At 49.2% G+C, this 26,735-nt stretch overlaps 1 protein-coding gene across 2 annotated transcripts in view; it reads right to left on the bottom strand.

Moving 5' to 3' along the window:
- Nucleotides 1-26,735, bottom strand: part of SH2D4B (SH2 domain containing 4B) — an 82,130-nt gene that overhangs the window by 3,568 nt on the left and 51,827 nt on the right. Inside the window, exons 6-8 of one of the 2 annotated variants that reach the window (XM_059395852.1) lie at nucleotides 25,283-25,499; nucleotides 23,179-23,306; nucleotides 578-798 (exon numbers count right to left, since the gene is read on the bottom strand). In XM_059395852.1, coding sequence (XP_059251835.1) covers nucleotides 578-798; nucleotides 23,179-23,306; nucleotides 25,283-25,499 — 566 coding nt within the window. The remainder of the gene's footprint in view (nucleotides 1-577; nucleotides 799-23,178; nucleotides 23,307-25,282; nucleotides 25,500-26,735) is intronic. The other variant, XM_059395853.1, reaches the window with a different exon arrangement.

The raw sequence follows: 26,735 nt of genomic DNA, 5'->3' as shown, positions 1-26,735 counted from the left end.
ATTTACATCCATTTGCCGGGTTAGGATGGTAAAGTTCAGTGAGACTAAGGAACCTGCCCAAAGTCACACACATACCACACATGTACATATCCTTGTAGTTGGAACAAGAGATGTGGTAACTCTATTAGAAAAGCTTCTCAAGCCACAGGGTGGACGGCTAAGTTTCAGCTAATTCTACAAAGCTGCCAGAGGCCTGACTAGAATGTCCTCAAGCAGGACATCCTGGGGATGAGTTGCAGGTGGGCTGTGGGCTTGGGCAGAAGATGGGTCAGCTAGTCCCTAAATGTTAGCAGTAGGGAGCACTCAGAGACTTGAGGTGAGGAGAAGCTTAGGGACCAGGGCTGGAGGTGCTTGCCTTAGTCAGAGGGCAAGCCAGAGAAAAGAACAGCAGGCCCCAGAGCCTATCTGGACAATCTCTGCCCTCTTCCACCCTTCCACACATCCCTGTGATCCTGTGGACCTGCTGGGCTGCCTGCTCCCTCTCCACCCCATCTCTTGGAACACCTGCAGCCTGGCGCTCCTTCACCTCACATTTCTACCAGTTCTAGCTCCTGACCAGCACCCCTCTGAAGGATACCTTGTGGAAATCAATGAGATCCGTGAGCGTTGCATGGCGATTGGGGTCCACTCCCAGGAAGCTGTAAAAGTCCGCAGAGGCATCCACAAGAAAGTGCTTGAACCCTTTCTGCAGGCGATAGGAGAGGGTGTAACCCCAGATTTTCTCACTGACCCGGACCAAAAATGCTCCCTCTGTCATGTTCTCGAGGAGATCTTCTGCATCTTCTCGACTAATAATTCCTGATTTAAAAAAGAAAAAAGAAAAAGTCAGTAGGTTTGGCAAACTTTTCCTCTGCCACTCTCCCAGACTCATCCCTACCCCTCATCCTGTTTCCATGATATCAGGAAAGAGAGGGCTTCGGGAGCTGTCCAGCACTCGTCTCATTCCACCCAGGACTCATCTTGGCCTAGAGCAACCAGCCGTGAGCCTGCGGGCAGAGTTTCTTTTAGGACCTGAGTTTAGCACGCTTTCCTCCAAATTAAGCCTCACTGATTTGGATTAATTGGGTAAGCAAAGAATTAGTAATGAGCAGGAATTAGAGCATCTATCGATTACAAATACAAGTCAGCAAGCACTGCCCTGTGGAGAGCATTGAGCCCTGCTTTAATGACAACAGCAGAGTGACTTACAGTTATGACCCGGGTTATCTTGCCAGGACCCATAAGTGAGCACCTGGAAACAGTAGGTCCTCTTAAGTAAAAAGACCTCCTCCGCCCACCTGTGGGCATTAGGAAAACAGCTCAAAATTTTCTCGGGTTCTTCATTCTTTCATGATGATGATGTGGGTCCAGACCTGGAGTTGATTATTTGTCAGTGGCAATCCCCAAAAAGGATTTTCGGGAGATGCTGTTATCTGGGTAGAGCATAGGAAGCCATATGTGGAGGGAAGAGCCTGAGCCTCGCACGGCAGGGCAGCGGGAAGAGGGCAGACGCCAGAAAGCCTAGGTGACCTGCTCAACCTGCGTTCATCTGGGCGACCTGAGGCTCAGCCAACACCTTGACTTCTCCAATGCCCTCTGACGTTTAAGTGATTCATCATCTTACTCATCTACATCAAGGACACCTTATGACTTTCAAGTCGGATAAAGAATTCGAACACATTAACTGAGACACACTGTGGAAGTGTTGGCTACTGTTAATCATATTTGAGGGAGAGGAGAAACGCACGGTCCTTTTTATACACCCGCTTGGTTACTCTCTGCATACATGCAATGGGGTCATTTACTGACAGTCACGTAGCAAAGGGCTAGAAGGTAGCTGAGTTATTGGTCCCTGTAACCGTGAGAGGGACTACACACTTGTGACTTCTCTCCCCCACACCCTTGTGCCACTCTCAAGCTTTCCTGTGGGTACTCCCTGCTCCCCCCACACCCCTTCCATTGCTCTCCTATTTATGGGAGGTGTGGCAGAACTTTCCCTGTGCCCAAAGCAGAGGACATAGAGGCCACCACGCTGTCACATATCCCCCTTTTAAAGACAACCAACACATTTGGGGCTCACCTCCATCCTCCTTACCTAGAACTTATCAAGAGGCAATCGAGCGAGCCACCCTTTCCCCAGCCAGGCGCTATTAGTAGGAAACTAGGGAGAAGGGAGTGGGAAGGAAGTGGGGAGCTCTTCTACCGCAGGACACCTGAAGAATCACGTGCAATTTCCCCATAGGCAGGAGGCTGCGTGCTGGGGTTGCTCGGGGGAGGATGTCCGTGCCTTCTGCCAGGGAAGCAGTGACAGCCAAAAGAGGACCAAGATGGTCACCTGGAATCTGTCGGAAGACTCAGCACCATCCCTCACCCAACTCCCTGCCCCAGTGCCAGGAAACCTAGACCGCAAAGGAGACCGCTGTCGGGAGAAAAGCAAGAGGAGACAGAATAGAGCCATGGGCCGGGAGGAAGAAGGACCAGAGAATGTCACCCCCTTCTCCACTCCACCTACCTCCAGCTGAAGCCCAGGCCAGACTGAAAACTGGGGAGGAGAGAATTGTTCCACTGGGCAGGAGACTGAATAGTCACCGCTGAATAGTACCTGACATGTTAATATCTGAAAGCTAACAGTAACACCAAAAGGACAATATCACGTGTCTGTGATCTAAAACCTGTGAATGGCCTCCCTGGTCTCTGGCAGAGTCCAGACTTGGGAATGAGAGACACTGGGCTGGGACCCACCCCACCCCCCCACCCCACCCCCCCACCTCTCCAGGCTCCTTGCCTCACTCACCCCATGCACCGTTGCTCACTGCTTACCACAAGACCCCCAAGTGCAGAAGCTTCCTGCGGGTCCCCAGCCCCCTTTGTCCCAGCGGACCCTGACTCCTCTTCTTCTCTCCTGGGAAGCCCAGGCTGCCCGTCACCTACTCTCTACCTTTGTGCAAGTGAGAAGTGGAGGTCCCTCTGAGTGGTAGGATTTGAAAAGAATGCCTCTCTAGGCCAAAATGGCCAAGCTCACATTTCCGCATTTTGACTCCTCCTCCCTGCAACCAACCCCCTGGGCAGGGACCCTTTATTCAGTGCGCAACCTGCCCCACCCTGCCGTGAAGCCATCCCTATCCCCGGAGGCCGCACCGCACCAGGAGAGCCACCTTTGAGCTTTCATCACACCTGCCTAGAGGCTCCAGTGTATTAGTAAACAGGCTGTGAAGGACTCAAGGATAAAGCCTGTGGCAACTGTGGGAGCCACTGCTCAGTCTTCCCTCAAGAGCGATTCTGCTGCCAGAAGTGTCCAGAGCCAAGAGCCCCCAGCGGCTGCTCAGGATCCACCACCGAAGCCTACTCTGCCCCGGGGGGCACGAGGGGGTACAGAACCCAGTGCCCTTGACTCAGAGCACTCCTTTGTATCCTTCATGGTACTTTTTTCAGGAAATGGCTTGCACTTCTGCTTCCTAGAAGACCCAGACTGACACTGAATGCTGACTTTTGTGCCCCAAGCACCTGGAATGCTGGGGAAGGAGAGGCTTGTTTGGAGCAGTAATCAAGAGCATGGACTAAAATCACAGCTTACTCGGGGCGCCTGGGTGGCTCAGTTAATTAAGTGCCTGCCTTCAGCTCAGGTCATGATCTCAGGGTCCTAGGATCGAGTCCTGTTTCAAGCTTCCTGCTCAGTGGGGAGCCTGCTTCTCCCTCTGCCTCTGCAGCTCCCCCCTGCTCATGCTCTTTCTTGCATACTCTCTCTGTAATAAACAAAATCTTTTTAAAAATAAAAATAAAATCACAGCTCAGGGACCTGTTCAACAGGTGGCCTTGGGCAGGTTATTCAAGCCTCTCTGAAACCCAGGGCAGTGTCCTCATCTGCTAACTGGTACCATTAATCCTTCTACGGTGTAAGGTTGTTTGAGCCGATGTTAAATTAATGTGTGAGCAAGCTCCCCACAGTGCCGGAGAGCATAACTAGTTTGCCTCGGCTACCCCAAGAGTACCACTCCTGTGCCACACTGGGATGTCACTTCGTCCTGGAAGCAGCCATGGTCAGGGCACTGCCAGGCTGTGCTGCCCACACCCATGAACCCAGTCCCTCCAGAGGCTGTAGAGGGTGACTTCTGATGGGGACTGCTTGAGTCCCTGGGCCCCAGCTACACCATCCCTAGCAGACTCTCCAGGTGTCTGGGATAGTAAACATCTGTGAACTCTGCCCCCCACACTTTGTAATTCGGCCCAAGACCAAAAGAAGTGAATCCTCATAGTTCAGGATGGCATAGACCCTTCCACAGAAAACGTGAGCCCCAGGAGAATCAGTCAATGGTGGGGAGGCCTGTAGGTCACTTACAAGGAGAAGCTGTTACACTTTCCTGCCCATCCACTCTCTGCCCTCCTCATCTCTCTCTCTCCCTGGATCGCCTCTAAGCCAAGTGCCCTGGGAACTAAGCAATAATCACACCCCACCCCATCTCACCTCCGTCCCTTCTAAACACTCTATGGCCTCTTGGCTAAGGAAAGGAGGGAGGGCTTCCCCCAACCTCTTCTGACTGGGGAGCAAGCACACTGCTCCCCAGGGATCATGGGAACTTTCTGCCTCTGCCAATGACCAGGCCTGGCAGCCTTCGTACACAATGTTCCATGGTAGCTGTTCTGGAATGATGACTAGAGAATGCAACTATTGGTCCCTTCTGAGCCAGTTCCTACCTGTCAACAATGGGAAATGTGGTTTTTCCTATAATTTCTCTACTTCCTCCCTTCAACAGCTGTGTAGGAGCCAAGCCCCATGCTGGGTGCCTGGGAATCAGCACTGCATGAAAAACAGTTCCTGCCTTCCAGAAGCCTTGACTCTGGACAGAAATAAAGATCAACTGATTTTTTTTTTTTTTTTTTTAAGAAAAGGCTCACTGTAACCAGTGGTGCTCAAGGCCCTAGGAGCTGAGGGAGTCCCTGGGGGACCACCCTACACAGCTCTGGTGCCAAGCGTGGGAGGGACAGCTGTACTGAGACCAGAAAGGTGAAAACAGAGGTGCAAGGCAAGGATTCGTTGGCAGAGGGGATTAGCGACTGGTTCCCTGTGTCTGGAGGGAGGGCCAAAGTAGGAGCCACGTGGCACCAATGGTGAGATACGTAGAGGTTGGCAGGGGCCAAGCCCCCAAGAGCTCTCCATACCATTAGAAGGATTCTGGACTTAATTTCGAGGGCAATGAGAAATGACTCATGATTCCAAACAGAGAATGTGAGTGTGTTCAAGGATGGATAGATGGCCCCTGGGGGTACGAACTGGAGGCACACAAGCCAGGGACCTCAGTCCCTTCATGCGGGCATGGCTTCATAGCCACAGTTCCACAGTCATAGGGCTGGACTCCAGCTCCCGGACTGTGAGTCTGACAGAGACGGCTTCTATGCTGAGGCAGGGGGGCAAAAGGACACATTGGGGGTTAGATAAGAAGCCCCCATCACAGCCAGTCCTGGGCACCATCTGGGGACTCATCCGCCTCCGTCCTCTTAACATCCCGATCACCGTGAGTTCATAACTGAGGACACCGAGGGTCAGCGAGAAAAGTGACTTACCCAGGTCCCAGAGCTAGTAAGTGGTAGAGCCAGAATTTGAACTCAGGTCCTCGGACTCCAAGTCCGGGGCTCTTTGCTCTACAGCATGTTACCTCATCACAGGACAGTAAGTACTGCTGTGAAAGACAGAGCAGGAGGAGATTAATGCGACCTGGAGAAGTCAGGACAGGCCTGAGAGCGGCAGTGAAGGGGGAGGTGAAGTGGGCTTCTGGGGCTGGGTAGATTCTGAGAGCAAGCAGTGAGCACAGCTGATGGCGTGGGAGGGGAGAGGGAGGGACGTGATGAGTGAAGAGAAGGACACCCCCATGGCACATTGATATAAATGGAACCTACGAGAAGCTTCACTGAAGTCGCAGGACAGGAAAAGAAAGGGGGATGGGCTGAAAGCTGTAGCACGTGTACAATCCAGACCCCAGAGAATACGGGCGAGAAGGAGAGGAGGCCATAGTTAAAGACTGAATGAGTGGGGATTCATCAAAGTCGCATCGCGGTGAACCCACACAAAGCCACTTAGTGTCTCATTCTGTCAGCCAGAGAGAAAAGGCAGATTATCTCCAAAGAATGAACCATTAGACTGATGGTTAACTTCTCATTGCTCTCATAGAAGCCAGAGGACAATGGGATAATATTTTCCGGGTGCTGAGAAAAAAAATAACAGTGTTTCATGAAACCATCTTTCAAGGAAAAGGATAAAATAAAGACATCTTCAGGAAAAAAAAATTGAGAAAATGGACCATCAAAGATAATCTAAAGGACATACTTCAGGTGGAAGAAATTTGATCCTTGACAGAGAGTCTGAGGGGCTAGAAGGAATGGTGAGCATAGATCCTGCAGGTGAATCTAAAAAGAGATGCTGATTTACAAAACAATACTAATAATGGATAATTTGAGGATTTAAAAGAAAGAACTGTCATACAGACAACATCTGATCCATTGAGAGTGGAATCATTGGACTTTAAAAGTACTGCATGTGGAGGGGGAGGCTGGCTGGCTCCATTGTAAGACCATACACTTCTTGCTCTCGGGGTTGTGAGTAGGAGCCCCACCCCCCGTTGGCTGTAGAGGTTATTTAAATATATAAAACTTTTGAAAAATTAAAAAAATATATATTCTGTGTGTTTCAGAAGAGGATAAAGATATGTATCAACTTGAGAATATATGAAATATGCATGTTACACCCTCTCCATTAACCACAGAGAGATAGGCCTTGAGAGTGGTCTAAGCTCCAAACAGCAGAGGTAAAAAAAAAAAAAAATGTCACGAGGAAAGGTTTTTTTTTTTTTCAATGAAGCATGAAACAAGCTAATAACTAAAAAATAACTACACTGTATTCCCTTGGTATGAAAGTGGAAAGCTCACAAAGCTAAAGGCAACAGTGTTTGGAGATTTATATATAAACAATAATGAAGTGAAGATCGGATAGAGCATATGGCCAGAAGGGGGATCCTGTCTGGTGGAAGGACCAGCGCGACCCAAGGTCAGGAGCACACGGGTGCTTCCAGGATGGGTCACGCCTCCACTTCTGAAGCTCCCTTCATGCCCTTCACATCTGTATGTGCACACATTGTATATATTCAATGTTTAATATTTTAAGGATTTAAATATCATGGCTCTTCACCTCCCCACACATCATGCCATGACATTCATTCCAAGTCAGTCAATGTCCTTTGAGGGTTGGGGAGGTTATCAACCAGGAAAAAAAAAAAAAAAAAGAAAGGATCATTAATGAGCTTTAAATGTCAGTGTTGGCTGTTTGGAGTCCCTAGAGCATGGTTCTCAGGCCCGGCCCACTCTGACAGAGTCTTCTTTAATTCATTTTGGGTACCACAAGCATCACTAATGTTTACAATCTTCTCAGGTAATTCCAATATGCAGCCAGGTTTGAGACTGACTGAGCTAAAATGTAATCTCTCTTGCAAGCCAGGGCTGGCAAAGAGGTAAAAAGTGGATTTTTACATTCTACAAACTCCCTCTATATTTCGAAGAGTACTTGGAGGTCTGAACAGTTTTATAGACCTACTCTAGAAGGCACATAGGGAGGTCCTGTGAGAAATCCCTGCCCAACGGGAAAGAGTTTTCCTCAGTTAGAGTGGGACAGAGGGGAAGAGGGACTAAAGGGAGGGCCCCCACTCATGTTCCTGCACCCCACAGAGGAACTAGAAGTGTCCTATGTCCTAGTTTTGTAGAGAATTTAGCAGGTGCCATGCACTCGCATAAGGCAGCCACAATTAGGCAGAATGATGTATGTGGAGATGGAACAACCTGAAGATGATGGATGCCAGCCTCCCTGAGCTCCTGGGAGTCCTGGAAGGGAGCCGGGACTTCCACCATGTTCTGGTGTGGGATTTGGAACATGGAAGGAGCGTGACCATCATGGAAGGCTGCTGGGAATCAGGACTGGATCAGCCTTCCAGAGAGCCACGGGCACCCCTAATCGGATTAACTGCACATTTACCCTCTAATCCAACAATTCCATTCCTGAGATATATTATAAAGAAATCCTCACACAGGTCCATAAGGGTCCCTGGCAAGAAATGTAAATGACCCTTGGGTTAATTGTGGTGCTGATCAGTTGAGGGCAAGGTGGGTGTCCAGGACTTGAGGAGAGGATGAGCCAAATTTGGTAGATGCACCCGGTGGAACACTGTGCAGCAATTAGAAATAACAGGCCAGAGGTAGAAACAGCATGGCTCTTGTAACCTAGGCTCCATGAGATAAAGTGATAAATACAAATGATATTTAAAGCACCTTACTTTTCATGTCAATATACCTAAGTGCAGAGTAGAAGAAGTGGCAGCAGCAGCATTTTCCAATCTCTCCAAATCCCCAAAGAAAAACAAGCAGAACAAGTCAAGAACAAAACCCAAAGTCGGTGGACTACATTTCCCACAAAACTAGGGGGCAAGGTAGTCCCATGAACCCCACATACAAATGGAGTGGGAACAATCAACCCAAGACCTTGTGATACAGTGTTTTGCAGGAAGAAGAGGAAAGACACCAGGGTGACTGATGAACCTGAGAGCAGTCAACAGGAATTCACTGGAAAGAAGGAGGCCAACTTAAGAACAGCAGCTGAAACTTGGGGAAGATGTGCCTTCCCCAATCCTGGGGAAGGGCAAGAGGCCCCTGGAGACAGCTTGGGGGCCACCTTTGATCACTGGGAGTAGCATCAAAATGGAGCAAGTTAAGAGAAAAGAAAGGGAAGGAGGAGAATGTCCAGACCCATGTGGGAGAGGGGAACAGAGCCTGGTTACCCCAGGAAGCAAGCTGCCCTTGTAAGGGCCGGGTTGGCCAGAGGGAGCCATTTTGTTGTGGGCTTGGGTTGACCCTTCCCCTCCTGGAGGAACTTGCTTGCAGGTCCCGGATATGGGGGCGGGCCAGGCCAGATGGAGACATCCAATCAGTGGGGCGCACATATATTTGCTATGGTGAGTTGGAATTCAATTGGCCCCCTGTATTGCTGACCAAGCATGACTGTGCAGTTTTCCCTGTGTGTTGCAATCTCATTGGCCACCTGTGTGTGGGCCGGGCTCAACCACCTCTATAAAGGTTAGTCTGTGAGGCAGGGGAGTAGTAGGGGTAGTTGGTGGGAGCAGGGAGCAACGAGCAGCATCGTGGGGAGCATCGTGGCTGTCAGGAGCGTCGCTGGGGAGCGGCATCACCAGGTAAGGGAAGTCGTCGGGTAAGGGAAGTCTTCTGGTAAGGGAAGTCATCGGGGTTGGAGTCCTGGTCGGCATTGCCTCTTTGTTAAGAGACAGCCCTGACTGGTCGGTTTGATTTTCAATGCTTGGTGCAAAATAAAGCTTTGCTTGACTTTTGCTTTGTGTCGGTCTTGTTCCTTTGATCACGGACCCTAATACCCTCTTTGTAGACACATCACAAAAACAGCAGAAGTGGGCACCTGGGTGGCTCAGTTGGTCAATCCTCTGCCTCCGGCTCAGGTCATGATCTCAGGGTCCTGGGATGGAGTCCCACAATGGGCTCCCTGCTCAGTGAGGAGTCTGCTTCTCCCTCTACCTTTGCCCCTCCCCACTCATTCTCTCTCTCTTTCTCAAATAAATAATTTTTTTAAAAAAGATAGCCATAAGGGACACCCGGGTAGCTCAGTTGGTTAAGCATCTGTCTTCGTTCGGCTCAGGTCATGATTTGAGGGTCCTGGAATGGAGTCCCTCATCAGGCTCCCTGCTAAACAGGGAGTCTGCTTCTTCCTCTGTTTCTGCCCCTAGATTTTGCTCTCTTGTGCACTCACTCTTTCTCTCAAAATAAATAAAATCATAAAATAAATAGCCACAGAAAAGCATCAAGGTCAAATCACATGTAACATTACCATGAGAAAAAAAGAAAATAAGGAGCAGAATAACTTCCCTTGGGTGATACATACATAATATATATACAAGAACCCTTTGAACAGACACTCATTATTATCAGGACGGCTCCTTATTGAGGAGGAAGGGGATGTCAGAGGAGCATAAAGGAGAGTAAGAAAATAAACAAATTAGGAACAAGCCTGGCTTCCTTCCATTATTATAATACAATAGGAGGACCAGGGAGGGAAGAGATGGCCATTGAACTGAACCTTTCGGACCTGGGGTTTATTTAGAAAATAAACATCATTAAAAGCATAGCCCAGAAAAGAGGCAAGGTGACTCCAGAACCTAGGCCTTGAGGTGGATGGTCTTCTCTAACAGTTAATTGATGGAAGCTGTTGAAATTCAGGAGGCCAAGCAAGAGCCAGGATAGGGCCAAGTCAAGTTTGAGGGACAATCAGTGTGGAGAAGGGGAGCCCCCAGACCCCAGCTATATTCAGTGTCCAACACTCACAAATGATTCCAGAAGCAGCAGACCATTGGATTCGTAAAAACAGAGAAGAAGGCCTAGAGATGAGGGACCAACCAGGACCTATCTTTGGCTTCTTCCCAAGCTATGAGCTCCCCCTACACCCAAATGCCATTGGGGAAGGGGAGTGATGTTGGAAAAATTGGATGTTTGCTAGAATATAACTGAGTTAAACTGAAAGAGACTCTTAAAACCAAAGGAATTGAAAATTTTGAGGGTTCTTTTTAAGGCATTAGCAGGACACAAAAGTCCATACAAGGAAAGATCACCTATAAAAACAGGTAAGCAAGAAATTATACTTGTATAACTATCTTTCTAGCAACAATTCAAAAGTTTGATGGAGATGTAAAGACAACCAAATATGCCTCCAGACACTGTGAACTGCCCCACGGAGCACAATCATCCCTGGCAAGTTGAGAACCGCTGACATGCAGACAGACCTGAAAAATCTCTAACTCAGTAAGAAAGACAAAAGTTGTAACAAAATAGTCCAAGGTTCCTCTGAGTGCTGAACCACAGAGGCAAGGCAACTTACTACAGCGCCCTCTGCTGGGCCTCTGCATAAAAATTTGTGCACAAAATTGGGGGACAGAAGCCTTCCGGTGCATCTGCCCCCCTTCCCCGTAGAAGCAGGGAGTCAGAAGCAGAGATGGCCAGCATAGCCAAGAAGTCCAGGCTTGCTCTCCCTGGTCCAATACCCGCACATTAATATCGCAGGCAACCAGCACCCTCGCGAGGTGAGGCTAGCAACTCCTGACTCCCTTCTTCTCGTGCCACCTTCACTAAGCCTCACCTAATCATCTCCCTGCATCCCATGTAGATGTTCTCAAACACCAACAATTTCAAGTTGCTACCAAAATATTGATTCCACCGGTGCTAACTGGTGGCAGCCCCAGGACAGGAAAGGCACTTTCTAGCACACCTCCAAAAGATGCTCGGCTGTATGGGACCGATAAATCCCTACGTTAACAAATCCTGGATTCGGTTCCCAGCCTCTCTTCCACCACCAGACCAATCCCTTAAATCAATGGCTCGGAAATTAACCTGAGTAACCAAACGAGCTCCTTTTATTTCTCTGTTAGGGTTTCTCTCTGAAAAGAGCGAAACGCAGGAGGGCCAGACACGACGTTTTACTTTTTATGAGTCTCAATTCATCGATGGGCATATTTCTTGCAGCTCTCACGGTAGCTACGCCTCACCGGCCAACAACTCCCCCATCAACCGGTTAGCTATTTCTCATTCATTTTTGTGACTTTCCTTTCTTACTGCCATACTTTCCAGACGATATCATTAAAGAGGCTGGAATTATTAAGCTCTTCATTCTCAACGGTTTCTTAAAGCAACCTAAAGCCACAGAGATTGTGATGAATAAGTCCACATGCCTTCATTTTTTATAACTCCAAATGAAATTTAACCATGGCTAACTGCTGAGACAAGGGCTTCACTGGACAAGATTCTAGATTCCAGATCTAGCCATGCACCAGGGGCAATATCCCATGCCCACGACCGCCTGCTCCAAGCTGACATGCCTGGTTCAAATCACTAGCACCACAGTTGGTGCAGAGGATTGCAACCATGTAGCAGAACGACTTCTGAAACTGGCTACCCAAGGATCCTGCATAGCCCCAGTTTCAACTTAAAGTATAAGCTGATTGTTCGCTTCAGGCCTACCTTGCTGACTGGACTGACAGTTTCACTAGGACAAAGGACGGGTTTTGTCCTCTCTGTGGTAGACATCCCTTGGTCTTGCCCTCTCCAGACCAGTTGCCCTCCTCCTGCCAAGGGAATGCCGACTTTCTTTTGGAAAGCCACACCTTTCACGTCTATGCTGATACAATGGGACGGATTCTGTTCTGCCCCATGGATGGTCATGTGACTCACGCCTGGCCAATCAGAGAGGTCTTATGGTTCTGGCCAGAGTGACTGGTTCAGAAGTGAGCACATGACCCAAACAGACCCAGCAAACAACTAGTAGGGACTAGTAGGATTGGGAGTGTTGAGAAAAAAGCATGTCCTCTGTCTGCTGGACTTCAACCTAAGCAAAAAGGGACATGGCAACCACAAGCTGATACATCGCTTAGGCATGAAATCAACATGTAGAGCAACAGAGCTGAGATCAAGCAAAGCCTGAAGGCAGCCCGACCTTTGGATTTTTCAGTCATATGAAAAAATAAATTCTCTTCTTGATTATAGCAGGGGTTTTTTTTCTGTTATTTGTAAATGAATATGAGTTCCATGAGGGCAGGGAAGCTGTCATTTGAACTCACCACCAAATGTCCTATACTTAGCCCAGTGTCTAACACAACAGAAGCTTAAAATTAATCATCAATAAGTTAATTACAGAAATGCCTTACATGGGGAGCCTGCCTCCTCATGCCCCTGCCCAAGTAATTCGACAATTCCCAACACTGACAATTCCCAGTTTTACGCCCCTGAGTCCCAGATGCCCCCGAGAGCAGTTACATAACATAGACCCTCACCTGTGAGATGGCGACAAAGCTATTCTGCATTACAGATGGAAGTGTGGACTCTAGAGTCCACTGGACTGCCAGAGTTTAAGCCCCACAGCCCCCAATTATTAACAGTGAGCCTCAGGAAAGTGGCCTCAATTCTCTGTACCTCAGCTTACTTGTCTGTGAAATGGGGCTAATGGTAACAGGAAGCACACAGCAATGATGTAAGGATTAAATAAGTCACTAAATGTGAGCAAGTGTCTGGCCTACTATAAACACTGTGTCCCACCCTAACTACCCGTATTTCTACCTCTTCCAGACAGTAGGAGGAGGAGTCATGGAAATGTTTCCTTGGCATAGCCAACACCAAGTAAAAATTTCATAAATTATCTGTTAAAACAAAAGCCAGCATGACCCCACAGGGGAGGTCGACCAGCCACATCCCATGGAGAGCAAACACTGCACCCCTGAGGGCCAGTACAAGGTTAAGTGCCCCCTTTCCAGGGATGTCAGTGATCCAGGCGGTGCTTCCGTGAACCTCCAGATGGACGCAGCCCCATACACGGTACAGAGCTTGGCAGCAGAGACCCAGGGATAGCCTCTCTTTTTTCCCTCAGCCACCTAATCTCATGCAAGACAAAGGCTGAACATCTGTATGGCAGCCCTGTCCCCAACAGCCTCCTCACCCTGGAGAGAAGCCCCAAATTCTTCAATGCCCTCTTGGAGAGAAGCAGAAAGGGGAGAAAATCCTAAAGACCCAGTTTCCCGAAAAAGACGACTCCACTGAATAGGACGAAGTTAAAGAAAATGGTCTAGAGTTTATTTTTTTCCCCTACTACCAGAAAGGAAAAAGGGGAGTGGAGGTGGTAACTTCGTGACAGGGAGAAATATAGAAAAGTAAAGGAATTCCACTTTCTTTGTAGGCAGAAGCTTGCAACTTGACTGCACCAATGTTGGTAACGCCCCACTGCCTGCAGGGGGCGGTGTATTGGGGCCAATTACAGGAGGACACTACATTAATTACATATGAAAGCCATGTTGTTCCCCTCTGGGAAGCATTTCTAGACTGTCCCATGGGGAGCCGACACCCACCTGCCCTGTGCACCTCTGAGGGCTGGTGAGACGCAGCGTGAATCACAACACCCAACAGTGGCATCATTGTTTGAAATGAAACCTGTAAGCAAATGCTCTGGCAAGTAAATCTATAAAGAACTTAATTACGGAGCAGAAGGTAATTTGAGTCTGATAAACTGTTAATAATTACGCATAAATATTAATGAGTCTTCATTTCCAGAAAGGCTTCTCAACTACTATAGTGACTAGACTTTATTCTCTAGCAAATGTCGAAGCCACCATATTGGTTTCTCAGATAAGCCGAGAGAGAACAGCCCACGTGGGGAAGGTGAGGGGAGAAGAGTCACACAGTCTGACCTAATCGCCATCAAATGGGACCATGCACGCTCTCACTGTTTTGACTGAAGGGCTGTCTGGCTTCTGTTTACAAACCCCAGCAGTAGCTCAGGACTCCTGGAGGTAACTTATTCCATCTCAGGACAAATGACCGCCGAAAAGTTCATCAGACTGTGCCAAAGACAGCCCTTGTGATTTTTACCTTGTGCTCCATGTCCTGACCTTGAGGCCTCTCACAGGTTGGGGGATGTTAGTAGTCTGAGCACAGCAGCTGTGCCCCGCCCGACCCCCCACCATATGTTCCCGCTCAGCCCTGTGCCTGCCCTCAGGAAACTGGAAGGCCAATGGCTCTGGCAGGAGCTGGGGCACTTGGGTACCAGGGCTGGGATGGGCTTGGGGCTGGGAACAGGTGGGAAACTAGACTACAGAGCCTGGAGCAAAGAAAACCCCAAAATAGCTTGCTGGATTTGAAGAAGGCTCGAACCTATGATAGAAACCTCCCAGAGTTAGGAAGATAGGAAGGATCTTTTGTCACCACCAGAAATACAATGGGGATGTCAGAAGAGTATTAAATCAATTACATCAGTAGACATCACGGTTTGCGGTTACTCTGTTTTTCTTTTTAATCTAACAGGAAAGGAAATTTCACTTCTCTCAAATTCAGCTAGAAGGCCCAAGCCCTTCTCATGCCCCCATGTGTGTGGATCAGAAGACAAAGATCTCAGCAAACAACCGAAACAAAAGTGCTAGGTGGATAAGGCACAACAGACTGAAATCAGAAGCACAGAGCTACAGACAGCCGAAAGGAAAGAGTTAAGATCTTGAAAACACCATTACGATCTATGCTTTCCTGAAGCAAAAAATAATGTGGCTGTTCTTTTGTAATCCTTTTTTGAGACTTTACAGCCAGTGCACAACTTTTTTTTTAAAGGAGAGAAAAGATTCCTTTATTTCTTAGCTGGAACAGCTTAAGCAAGAACTTAAGAGGAAAGTAGGTCAACTGACCTACTTTTTCTTCTCTTTAGAAATTTTTGCATTTGGGATCCGAGTTGGTGGAAAATTTCCACTCCACACTGTGCTCGGGAGAGGGAACTCGGCAATCTGACGTGTCATGATGGGTCTGAAACATGCCAGTCATCCTTCCCAATGACCCTGTATCACCCTCAAAGCTTTCAAAACACATTTCAATATGGGGATCGTAGGCATGATGTAAGAAAATTCAGACTTGTGCTTTTTAAATAAGGTTAAATAAGTATCATCTTTCTTTTATGCAATCATTTGATGTCACCTTTTCCTTTACTTCCAAGTGACAGCAGTGGCCTAGCCTCTGGGTGGGAGGCCACCATGTACATATTCAAATCCTGACATGCATCTCCAAAGGCTACCATGTTTATTTATTCCATATGATAAATGGAAGCATTTATTGTATGTCTGGAATGTTCTGGCCACTTTATAGATATTATGCACTTAATCCTCACAACCCAACTGCAAAGTGGGTATGACTACTTTCTCCGCAGCTCTTCCTTGCTTAGCATGGATTTAGTGCCTGAGTCCTTGTTGCCCGGGGTCCTCCATGCTGGCTGCCACCTTGCAACAGTTTCCAAAGCCTCACCACGGTTCCCTGTCCTCCTGCTGATCTTGGACACCAAGGATGGGCCCCAAGCTGGCTCACTCTCTCCATCTAGATCCCAGAAATGCTAGCTTCTGAGAGTAATCCCAAAGGCCAAACTAGGTATTCCCAGATTTCCCCTCTAGCTGGGCCATGAGACCAGTGGCAGCTCCACTCCACAAGGTCACAGAATGAGCAAGGGTGAGATTTAAAATGAAGAATTCAGACTGAATCTAAAAGAGGTTCAACTGAGGGGCACCTGGGTGGCTCAGTCGGTTAAGCATCCGACTCCTGGTTTGATCTCACAGTTGTAGGGGTCAAGCTCTGCTTCAGGCTGTGCTCAGTGCAGAGTCTGCTTTAGATTCTCTCTCTCCCTCTCCCTCTCATTCGCTCCATCTCTCAAATAAATAATATCTTTTTTTTAAAGATTTTATTTATTTATTTGACACAGAGAGATCACAAGTAGGCAGAGAGGCAGGCAGAGAGAGGGGGAAGCAGGCTCCCTGCTGAGCAGAGAGCCCAATGCGGGGCTTGATTCCAGGACCCCGAGACCATGACCTGAGCTGAAGGCAGAGGCTTAACCTACTGAGCCACCAAGGTGCCCCTCAAATAAATAATATCTTAAAAAAAAAAAAAAAGAAGAAGAAGAAGAAGAACAGGTTCAAATGAATATACAGTAAGGGACAGTGAATCCAGAGGGAAGACGTCTGTCCCCCATTCTCCCTCCCTGGGTAGGAGTATATTCAAGGAACCACCAAATGAAGTAGAAAAGGCCAGGATCCAGAAGTCCTGCATCTCGTTCCTGCTGCTATGCTTACGGCTGGGTGACAGGGTTTGGTTTCTCAAGCCCTCTGGGCCTCAGGATGGTCGCCTGTAAAAAGCGAACCATGACTGGGTCAGGAGCAGTTGAGACTTCCCGTGAGGGGATGCCCATCAAGCCAGCCTGTACGTCTACACCACCACCCAAACACACAAGACTACACAGCAACGTCATGCCAGGACGACTGCCTACGATCAGCACCTTGCTCTGTGCAGCCCAAGCCCCTTGCTCTGTGCAGCTCAGAGAAGAGGGGGGCCTCCCAGAGCACGCAGCTGGAGGAGCTGAGTCTAGACTCCAGTCCCACCCAGCCTCTACTTCTGGACACCATCCTTCCCACTCCACAAGGAGCTGCCTCCCTGCAGGACAGCCCGGTGAGTCTGCCTTTCACCTGCAGGACTCCCAGAAGGGCCATCCACAGGGGGTCCCCACTGCCGGTACCTCAGCTTCTACAGCAGAAACACCACCAACAACAGAGAAATGAGCAAGGTGAAGAAGCCCACAGTCATCAGGAAAGAACACCTTTCCTTCTCAGCCCGCAGACTCCCAGGCACCCCCTCGTGGCCAGCCCCGTGCCCTGGACATAGTTTTCAAAGCACCAGAGCACCAGAGAAGACTCTAGAGGTTCTGGAGGAGCAGAGACCGTGGTCCTGGAGTGATGTCAGCAGAATATACGCTCAGAATCACACTGTATCCTGGGTGCCAAGAAAAGAAAGCTTAAAGGTCCCCATTCCCCCCCATGCAGTGAGCCCTCTAGACATCCACACTGCCCAATAATTAGCTGTAGCCACCAAAAAGCTTTCTTCTCTTGAAGTGAAATGTCTCTCTTTGTAAGTCCTAGCCCCCAGCTCTGGTTCTGTCCTCTCCAGTAATCTCCTCTTCTCAAGACAGAACCTCAGAGATGGAGAAGTGGTGGCTCTGCGTTCCCGTCCATCCCACACCAAGACTTTTCCAAGACAAACATTCCCCGGGTAGTCACTAAAAATGACCACAATGACCCCTGTTTCCTTCCCTTCCCTCAAACATGTTGAGATGTGTTGTGATCAAGAGCAAGGTGAACAAGAAGGCTGAAGGTTGGGGCCCATTCTTGAACCTCGAAGCACTAGGACCTTCAACATTCCTGTCTTCTAATTATGCTCTGAAGTCACAGTGTGGAAAGGTAAGAAGCAGTGACCATTACGACTGGGAGCTCAAGCTTTGCATGGAAAGCTTTGCATGCACCCCCTACTGTTGAGCTCCCTGCAGACTACGCTGTCTAGATTGGTGGGGAGTACCTCCTCCCCGGGGATGCCCCCACTTTGTCCTTATACGATAAAACCCCACTTGAATGCAGGTGAGGCCATCTTCAAGATCCACTCCCAGGACCTGAACAGGGACCTGTGGGAAGAGCTTATCAACACCAGCTATATCAGCCACTGCCTAGCACCATTCCCCACCAAGCCTCAAGGGCAAGCTGTGAGTCAGCTAGTGGGTCATTGCCAAAACAATAAACCATGGATCACATTGTGACTGTTTTTCTACAAGCAAAGCACAGGAAGAGAAATGGGGTCCGACTGAGCCAATGTTCAGACAGAGGATGCTCTTAATAATTTTAGATACATGTTGAAGTCCAAAAATAGATTTTTCCCCCCAAAGCCAAGCTCCTATGTACTAGCTTTTCTCAGGAGTATTTTTGCAGCACAAGAAGGCTCTCTTATAACCCCTAGAACATGACAATGAACAAAGACAAAAGGAGGAATAACTTTACCACTTCCTCTTTTTAACAGAGGAGACTAGAGAACTCCTTGGTCCCAGCAGGAAACAAGTTCTCCTTCCCCTCCTCTCCATCCTGGCACTCTACTTCCCAGAGTGGGCAGGGTCTCTGGTGGCCCACCTCAGACTCCAAGAGACATCAGCCCTCACACCAACATGGCTCATTAGGGTGGACAAAGCACACTTGCTGGCTTGATCTTCATAAGTCCTATGAAATTGATGTTAAAATCCCAATTTCATAGATGTGGATTTAAAGGACACACCAAGGTCACAGAGCTGCTAGGTTCTAGAGTGGGTCCCATGTCTTCAGATCCCTCATCCACATTACCCTTTGGAGCATACAACGCATCCAAATGTGTTTGAGGGAAGGGAAGGAACTAGGTAGGAGTCACAGTGGTCATTTTTTTAAAGATATATTTATTTATTTGGCAGAGAGAGGGAGAGAGAGCAAGAAAGAGAGAGAGAGCTAACAAGCAGGCCAGTAGAGGGAGAGGGAGAAGCAGTCTCCCCACTGAGTAGGAAATCCCATGCTGGTATCGATCTCAGGACCCTAGGATCACGACCTGACGAAGGCAGATGCTTAATGACTGAGCCACCCAGGTGCCCCCACAGTGGTCACTTTTAACCTCCACCTAAAACCCAGCTATAATGGGGTGCCTGGGTGACTCAGCTGGTTAAGCACACAACTCTTGATGTCGGCTCAGGTCATGATCTCAGCTTCATGAGATCGAGCCCCACATCGGGCTCCATTCTCTGTGTGGGGTCTGCTTGAGATTCTCTCCCTCTCCCCTTGCCCCTCCCCTCCCCTCTCTCGTGTGTGCTGTCTCTCTCTCTCTCTCTCTCTCTCAAATAAATAAATAAAATATATTTTTTAAATGTTTAAAATCCAGCCAAAATAACAAGGAATGTTTTACCCAGGAAAGAAAAGATGTATATTGGGGTTGTAATCGATTACATTATCAGCTCAAATTCTCCTTCCCTCCTTGTCTTCACACCCTTCAACACACAGCTTCACAGTTCCTCACAGAAAAGGAGCAGAATATTCTTTCCCACCCTCAAACTCTGTGACATATTGTGGCCAATATTCTGAGGTGAAAGTTGACAGTGTCCTGCTTCAAAGACTATATTCAAAAGCCTAGGATGTCACTGGCTCTCTGATCCCTGGGAAGAGCATGCCTGGGCTAGCCTGCTGGTCCTGGGGGCCGGCGGGGGTGGGTGGTGGTGGCATGGGAGATTTGGGGAACACAGCCGCCCCTGCTGACAGGTCCAACCAAGAGCTGTTGAGAACAGAGCCCCCAGCCAACCTTGGCAAAGACACCCTCACAGTTAAAAGGGTGCAGGCTGCCTGTGGCCAGTGTGGGCAGTAGCTCTGTCTCTGGAAAGACTTGGTGGGGTGGGGTTGGGGGAGCATTCAAGGATGCCATCAGGGAATGCCCCCCCAGGGGGAGAGGCTGCACTGTACCAGTCCTTCCAGAATTTGGGGTTTTCGGTATGAAGCAAAGTTACTCTCAAGAGTTTAGAAACCAACACGGGGCGGCTAGCTTTTTGCTTTTCCCAGCCAAGGCAATACATAAAAATAACTACCGCTTACTATCACCACCAATTCATAAAAGATAGAACATTTTCACACTACAGTTGAGGAAAGGATATCATCTTAGAATACAACAGTCCTTTCCAAGCGAAGAAGGTTGTCCACCCACCGTCCATCAACCTTTTTTCTTTCATTCTGTCACAGATCAATAAAAACTTTGTAACTAAATAGCTCCAGTCTGTGTATTAGCAGCTTTCCCGCATGTTTTATGATAGAACTGTCAAGAGAACATGAAATCAGTTACATAAATTATGAGACTTAAATCATGGTTCTGTTTGTTCTGTGACAATATAAAAATTACATTTTTTTTTTCATCAGGATAGAAAAGAAAGCTAGAGATGAATTTGAGCAGCTCTGTCGTGCCTTCGCCGCTGGTGCCGCAAGCACCTCGGAGCCCCCGGGGCTTCCACCCCACAGAGCTTCAGAGCCTCACTGCGCAGGCGCCTGAGACGCCACTAATGTTTTTCCCTGCTTCTAATGGATGAACGAAAAGGAAAGCAGCAATTCAAAGGAAGCCATGTAACTGGGACAGAAGTGAGAAGCAAGGAATCCCCCAGGGTGGGTTTTGTGGTTGTGTGGCTCAGTAACCCATGAACGTTGACTCCTTTCTTTCTGGCCTTAAGGAACCTCTCCATCCTGTAGGATATGTGGAGGCCTGGAGAAGGTGAGGCAAGGGAGGAGGAAGGTCATAAGCGGACAGCTCCCCCTTAACCTCACTCATCAGACCCTCAGGAGACCCACACACCTACCAGACCTACCAGGGTCCAGTGTGGAGAAGCGATGGCTATTCCTTGGGACTGGGAAGACTGGATCTAACCCGGTACTTCCTTCCCACCGTCATCCATTCTTTAAGCATTCAGAGAAAATGAACAATGTCCTTAGTTTCACAGGCTTACATTCAGGTAGGAGAACAAACAAAAGCAAATAACAAGATAAGTATCAACTGGGTGAGCACTCTTAAAGAGATGAGCATAGTGAGTTGAGAGAAACTGGCAAAGAAAGGCTGCTTCAGGTAAGGATTCAGGAAAGGGCTCTCTGGGAAGGGATATTTGAGGAGAAATAAGAATGCATCGTCCATGCAAAAAGCTAGGAAAAGAGCAATACCAAGCAGATCAAAAGCAAGTGCAAAGGGCCCAGGGTAGAAAAGAAAATGGCTTGTTTGAAGAAGAGGAAAAAAGCCAGAGCTGTGGAAGCAAGAGGAGAATTGTGGTATGAGGGTGGAACAGGAAGCAGGACCCATCATCTAGGGCCTTACAGGTCCCAGCGTAGAGTTTGAAATTCATCGTAAATATAAAGGTATTAAGCAAGGGACTGGCAGGATCTGGTTTATATTTAAAATAGTCTCAGGATGCTGTGTGAAGGATATACTGTAGAGGAGCCAGAGTGAAACAGGCAGACCAGTGAAGACATACCTGCATGAGCTGGGTAGTGTCTCTGTGACCTTTATGACCTTGGACAGTCCCTGAACAATGCTACATTTCAGTCCTCCCACCTACAGTACAGCTACCACCTACACTCCATAGCTCACAAACGCTTCAGGCTCCTGCAGATGGGGATGAAGGTGCATGTGGCCTTGCTTACCCCTGTATGATGTCTGCATGCCTTTTCTGGAGCTGGAGCCATGCCCACAACTTGCCGGTGAGGGCCTCCCCATTAGCCTGTAAGAAAGGCACAGTCTAGAGGGCCCGTCATGACACGGAGGGCAGCTCTCCATCCGGATGGAATTGAGAACACATGGAGGCTGGCCAGGAAGCAAGGAGCTTCCTGGGAGACACAGGCCAAGGTGGAGGCTGGCCGAGCTCCCAGGAGGCAGGCAAAAGTGAAGCAAAGGCAGGTCAGGGTCTGATGACGTTAATTACAACAGAAAAGATCCATTCTGCCCAGGGGAGTCCTCAGACAAACCTGGGCTCAGCTCATATAGGGAGGGAAGACTCTAGGAGCAAGGCCAGCACGCAACTTATCCAGAGAAACCCAGCAGTCTGGCCAGGCTGCTGGAGAACAAGAGACCTTCTGAGCAGAGAGGAAATGTCTCAGGCAAGTCTATTGTGGATAAGCCAGCACCCAGGAGACCAACCCACTGTGCGGGGACACATGAGAAAGCTCAGCTCATATGAGCCTGGTTCATACCAGAACAACTACCTAGTTGACTCAAAAAATTATGAATAAACAATAAATGCTTATTTGCTTTCAGCTCTTGTGTTTTGGGGTAACTTGTTATGTCTCAACAGCTACCTGGTACAGAAGAGGCTGACGGCCAATAACGACTCCTATCTCACTGTAGCAAGTCTCTGCTGAAATCACAATCCTGTTGCCTGGTTCGAGACCTCTCTAGGTTCAGATCACTGGACTGGGATCATGAGCTTGAGATACATTCTTGAACTTGACTTTATAAGGCTATTGGTGATATGATGAAAACTTTCTCCCAATCCGGACCTGTTTCCTTATCTGGAAAATGAGGAGTTAGACATTTCCAGGGAGCCTCCCAACTCCCTGTTCTATGCTTGGGTGACTCCGACCACTTCATTCAGCTCTTCTGTCATCGAATCCACAAGTGTTTGTGCCGAGCCTGCTGTGTGCCCACCTATGGTCAGGATCTGGGATGCAGGCTCAGACCACAGGATGTGGGCCCTGCCCACCAGGAGCTCCTGGTGCAGGGAAAGCTCCCCATCTGGTGAGTATAAAGAAGACGCCTCTGAGGAGCCCTTGATGGCCAAGGAGGCTGTGAGAGGGAGCAGTGGGCAAGATCGTGGTCATCCTTCCCCAGCACAGAGAGGGGAATGAACGCACATTCAGAATCCCCAGCCATATCCAGTCTCCCCCGGGGCTCCTGCTCCGAGATGTCTGCCTTTTTCCCTAAGGCCTTAATGGATGCCACTCGGCATTTTGGCTCATGCCCTGCGGAAATCAAAATCTGTACCTTGAATTCAGTACACTCAACGAGCAAACAGAGGATAGCCTATGACCAACCTCCATGTCACTCTCTCCCAGGTGACCAGGAGAGCTGATTCTTAACTCTGGGAGGCTGGCCAGTCTTTGTGGGGGCAGCGCGAAAGTGGCAAAATCCTAAGTTCTCCACTCACCCCGATGACAGTGGTCCCTCAGGACCTCCTCCCAACCCCAGAAGGAGGCAGACGGGTGGTGTCTGCCCCAGGGGCCCGAAAAGCTATCCTACCGTGGAACCAGGGGGCGATGGATTTGGTGTTCCTCTCAAAGCCGGCTCGGCGAGGCAGCTGCTCCTCCTTAAACCAGCGGACTATGACTTCTCTGGAGACAGGTCTCAGTGGGCGCTCCCAGGTCCTGCTGAGAAAAGAGATGAAGTGTGGAGAGTTAAGGAGGGAGTTGGGGGGGAGGAAGAGAAAGGGGGAGGGGAGGAGAGGGGAGGGAGAGCCACTATGAGAACGAATCAGCACGATAACCACACTCATGCCTGTGGAGAGAATTCAATGAGTCGAGGTGCATGAAGGCACTTTGCCGGTACTAATGCACCAGCTATTATTACTTTCCCCAAAAGAACATTGTTATTGTTTGCTTCCAAAAAAGCCACACAGGTTGGAAATAAAAGAGGATAGGAGGAGGTGTTTGAGGGATAGAAAAGACACTTTTTCCCTCTAGAATTTGCAGGGCACGAACACCAGCATCCATGAATTACTTCATGCCCTGGTGACCCTCGTATATCAGGAGCAGCAGACCCAGACACCCAGAGAGGCTGGCCCGTCCGCCTCCCACCCGGGGCAGCCCATGTGTAAAATGAACATCTACAATGTTATTCATTAAGGGCACTGTGGTCATAACCAAAGATTTCAAACAACTCCAATGCCCGTTATCAGAGTTGTTAATAAATGACTTCTAGCACATCTGTGGAGTGGAATACAATGCAACTGTCAAAAAAAAAAAAAAAAAAAAAAAGAAAAGAAAAGAAAGGAAGGAAGGAAGGAAAAAAGAAAGAAAGAAAGAAAATAACCAGGGTGACTGGCTGGCTCAGTCAGTGGAGCATGGGACGCCTGATCTCTAGACCGTGAGTTCGAGCCCCACATCGGGTGTAGACATTACTTAAAAAGAAAATCTTAAAAAAAAAAATGGAAAATAACAATAAATGAAAGCTAAGCACTGACATGAAAAGACCTCCAAAATACAGTTAAATGGAAATAAAAGTCAAGACACTGAGCCATGTGTAAAACATGCAGACTTCTCTGGGAAAAACAGAGGGAGCTAGGACTTTTCATGTCACCAACTACACAAAGGAACTGGGGTTGGGGGGCACACGTACACTGAGAACAGGGCTCCCCTATGGGGCCAGGGAGATCCAAGAAGGTAGAGGCAGGAATGGGAGGCAGCTATTTTCCATATTTCTTTTTAAACTTCCTGGTTTGTGAATTGAATAAATGAGAAGGAAGGAAGGACTGGGCAGGGTCCCACGATTCACCTGGATTCACCCCCCATGGGCTACATGGAGGCTCAGAAAGGAAGGAAGAAATGCAGGCATGATCAGCCCTCCCTAGCCCTCAGGGAGACGGCGAAGGGGGGTTATTAATATCCTAAATCCCAATTAAAGCAGAACTCAGAACAGACCCTCATGCGGATTAACCGTGGTCTGGGACCCAGCAGGCACTACCACCCACCCTCATGCAGCAGTAGTTGCTCTGCAAGGATGGACGTGTGGGGGACCAGCCTCGGGGCTGGCCTAAGGTGGGCACAAGTGGAAACTGGAGAGGCCACAGGCAACCTCTTGACCCTGGGGTTCCGGAATGATGGGCAGTCACCTACGTGTCCTTGCCAAACCATTCTGGAGGCCCCAGTGTGTGTAAGGACCCTCAGGACTCAACCACGCTCATCTACAAGCCTGTGACCAGAACCAGACATGCACCAGCACTACCTGTGGTTGGAAAGAGCAGCCAGCCCTGGTTTTCAAGCAGGTGGGCCATATTTAACCCATTTGAGGTCTTATATTACAAGTTCTTGGGGTTTATGGGCCTTTAAGAGCTTGAGATGATGTGCAAAGATTTATGGGTATTTTCATATGACAGCTTGGAGGGAAGAGGGTACAGAGCTTTCTTTAGGTTCTCAAAGGAATCCTAGGCCCCAAAATGTTAAGACTCCCAGAACTCTGGGCCTATTAGAAATCTCCAGCCAGACTCCTCGCTACCTCCCTCTGGCCCCATTACACAGATTTGAACACTGAGACCCACAGAGGGGAAATGACTAGCTCCAACATTCACAGCTGTTGGAGCAGAATAGGGACTGGAGCCCCCAGCCAAGCTCTATTTGTCAAGACCCACCTGACAGGTATGGCAAGGGGAGGCGGAGGCCCAGGCCCTGGCAGGTGGTGGTAGAGTCTGGCCTCCTGCTCCTGGCTCTGGCCGAGCTCTCGGAACATGGAGCTGAGACCAGCGACCATGCCCTTCTGGATGGCGCGGAGTGAGTGCCGCCGGTACTCGTCCCTGGCGTGCTGAGCTCCGCGGCTCCTCTCCTCATCCGCAGCCTTGGACCTGCGCACTGGAAAGGGGTGGAGAGCATGTTCACCTGGACCCACAGCCCAGGCCATACATCCAGCAAGCCAGGACAGGGCCCAGAGCCCCAGGACTCACCCAGAGTCCCACGATTCACCTGGATTCACCCCCCATGGGCTACATGGAGGCTCAGAGCCCAGGAATGGCCAGACAGGCCCAGCTCTGGCCAACAGCCCTGGGTTTGTCTGTTGCCGTGGAGGCAGGACACTCGTGACAGGTTAGGTTCGCCGGCCTGTTCCTGCAGCCCCGGTCCAGAATGAGCGAGAAATCTTTGGATGGAAATATACAGCTCTATATGGGTTTCTTTCTGGGGGCGCCCTGCTTAGAGCAGCTGCTCAGACCACGTGGCCACCGGCCAGCCTCAAGGACACCTGTCAAGGTGGTCAGCATCTCTAAATACTACTGCCATCCCCCACATTGACTGTCGGCTTTCTCCACGCTAAGCCCTTTATTCCATGCTTTCCCTGCAATATCTCATTACAGGTGATTCCCCCCACCACCCAGGGTGGAGGGCCCATCACTATTTCTACATCAGAAACCCAGCATCCAGAAGGTGACATAACTTGCCCCCAAATAAACAGCTAACAAGGGGCAGGGCCAGGGTTGGAACCCCGGTTGGTTCTAAAACCCCGGCAGCCCCTCCCCACCACCTGCACCCTACCTCTCATGCTCCCTTCCTTTGAAAACCTGGTGCGCCTAACACCAGAGCCCCTTCTCCTTCCTACAAAAAGCATTAAGACCCTCCAGTCCTGCCTCCTCATGTTGCTTACGTTGAATCTGAGGCCCGAGGAAGGACAGTAACCTGCCCAGCTGGGTCAGTGGCCAAGCCAAGCCAGGAGCCCCCCTTCCTGCTCTCACAAGCTGAGGTGTTGGAAACCCTGGTGCCCTGGTTCTGGTGCCCTTTCTCGGGTTTGCGGTGACCTTGACCGCTGTTGGGTGACCGTGCTGGAGAGAGAGGCTCCTCTGGTAGCTTGGTCATTTGCAGACCACGAACTCCAGATGCCCCTCTCTCCAACGTTGCAGTGTTCTGTGTTTCCCAAGGCAGGGCCTGGTCTCAGCCAAGTGGCCTTGGAAAGCCATCTGTGTGCTGCTTCTGAAACTCAAACAGGGGAAATGCCAAAAGAAGGAACACAACCTGTTGGAGGCGAGGGCTAGCATTAAAACCAATTCTTTTGTAGTCTGATTGCATCTCATCCGGCTCCTATCTGCCTCTGATATCTAA

The sequence above is a fragment of the Mustela nigripes genome, chromosome 4 (assembly GCF_022355385.1).
Source record: "Mustela nigripes isolate SB6536 chromosome 4, MUSNIG.SB6536, whole genome shotgun sequence".
Taxonomy (NCBI): domain Eukaryota; kingdom Metazoa; phylum Chordata; class Mammalia; order Carnivora; family Mustelidae; genus Mustela; species Mustela nigripes.
Note: the sequence above shows the minus strand (reverse complement) of the source record. Positions and strands in the feature narration are given on the sequence as shown.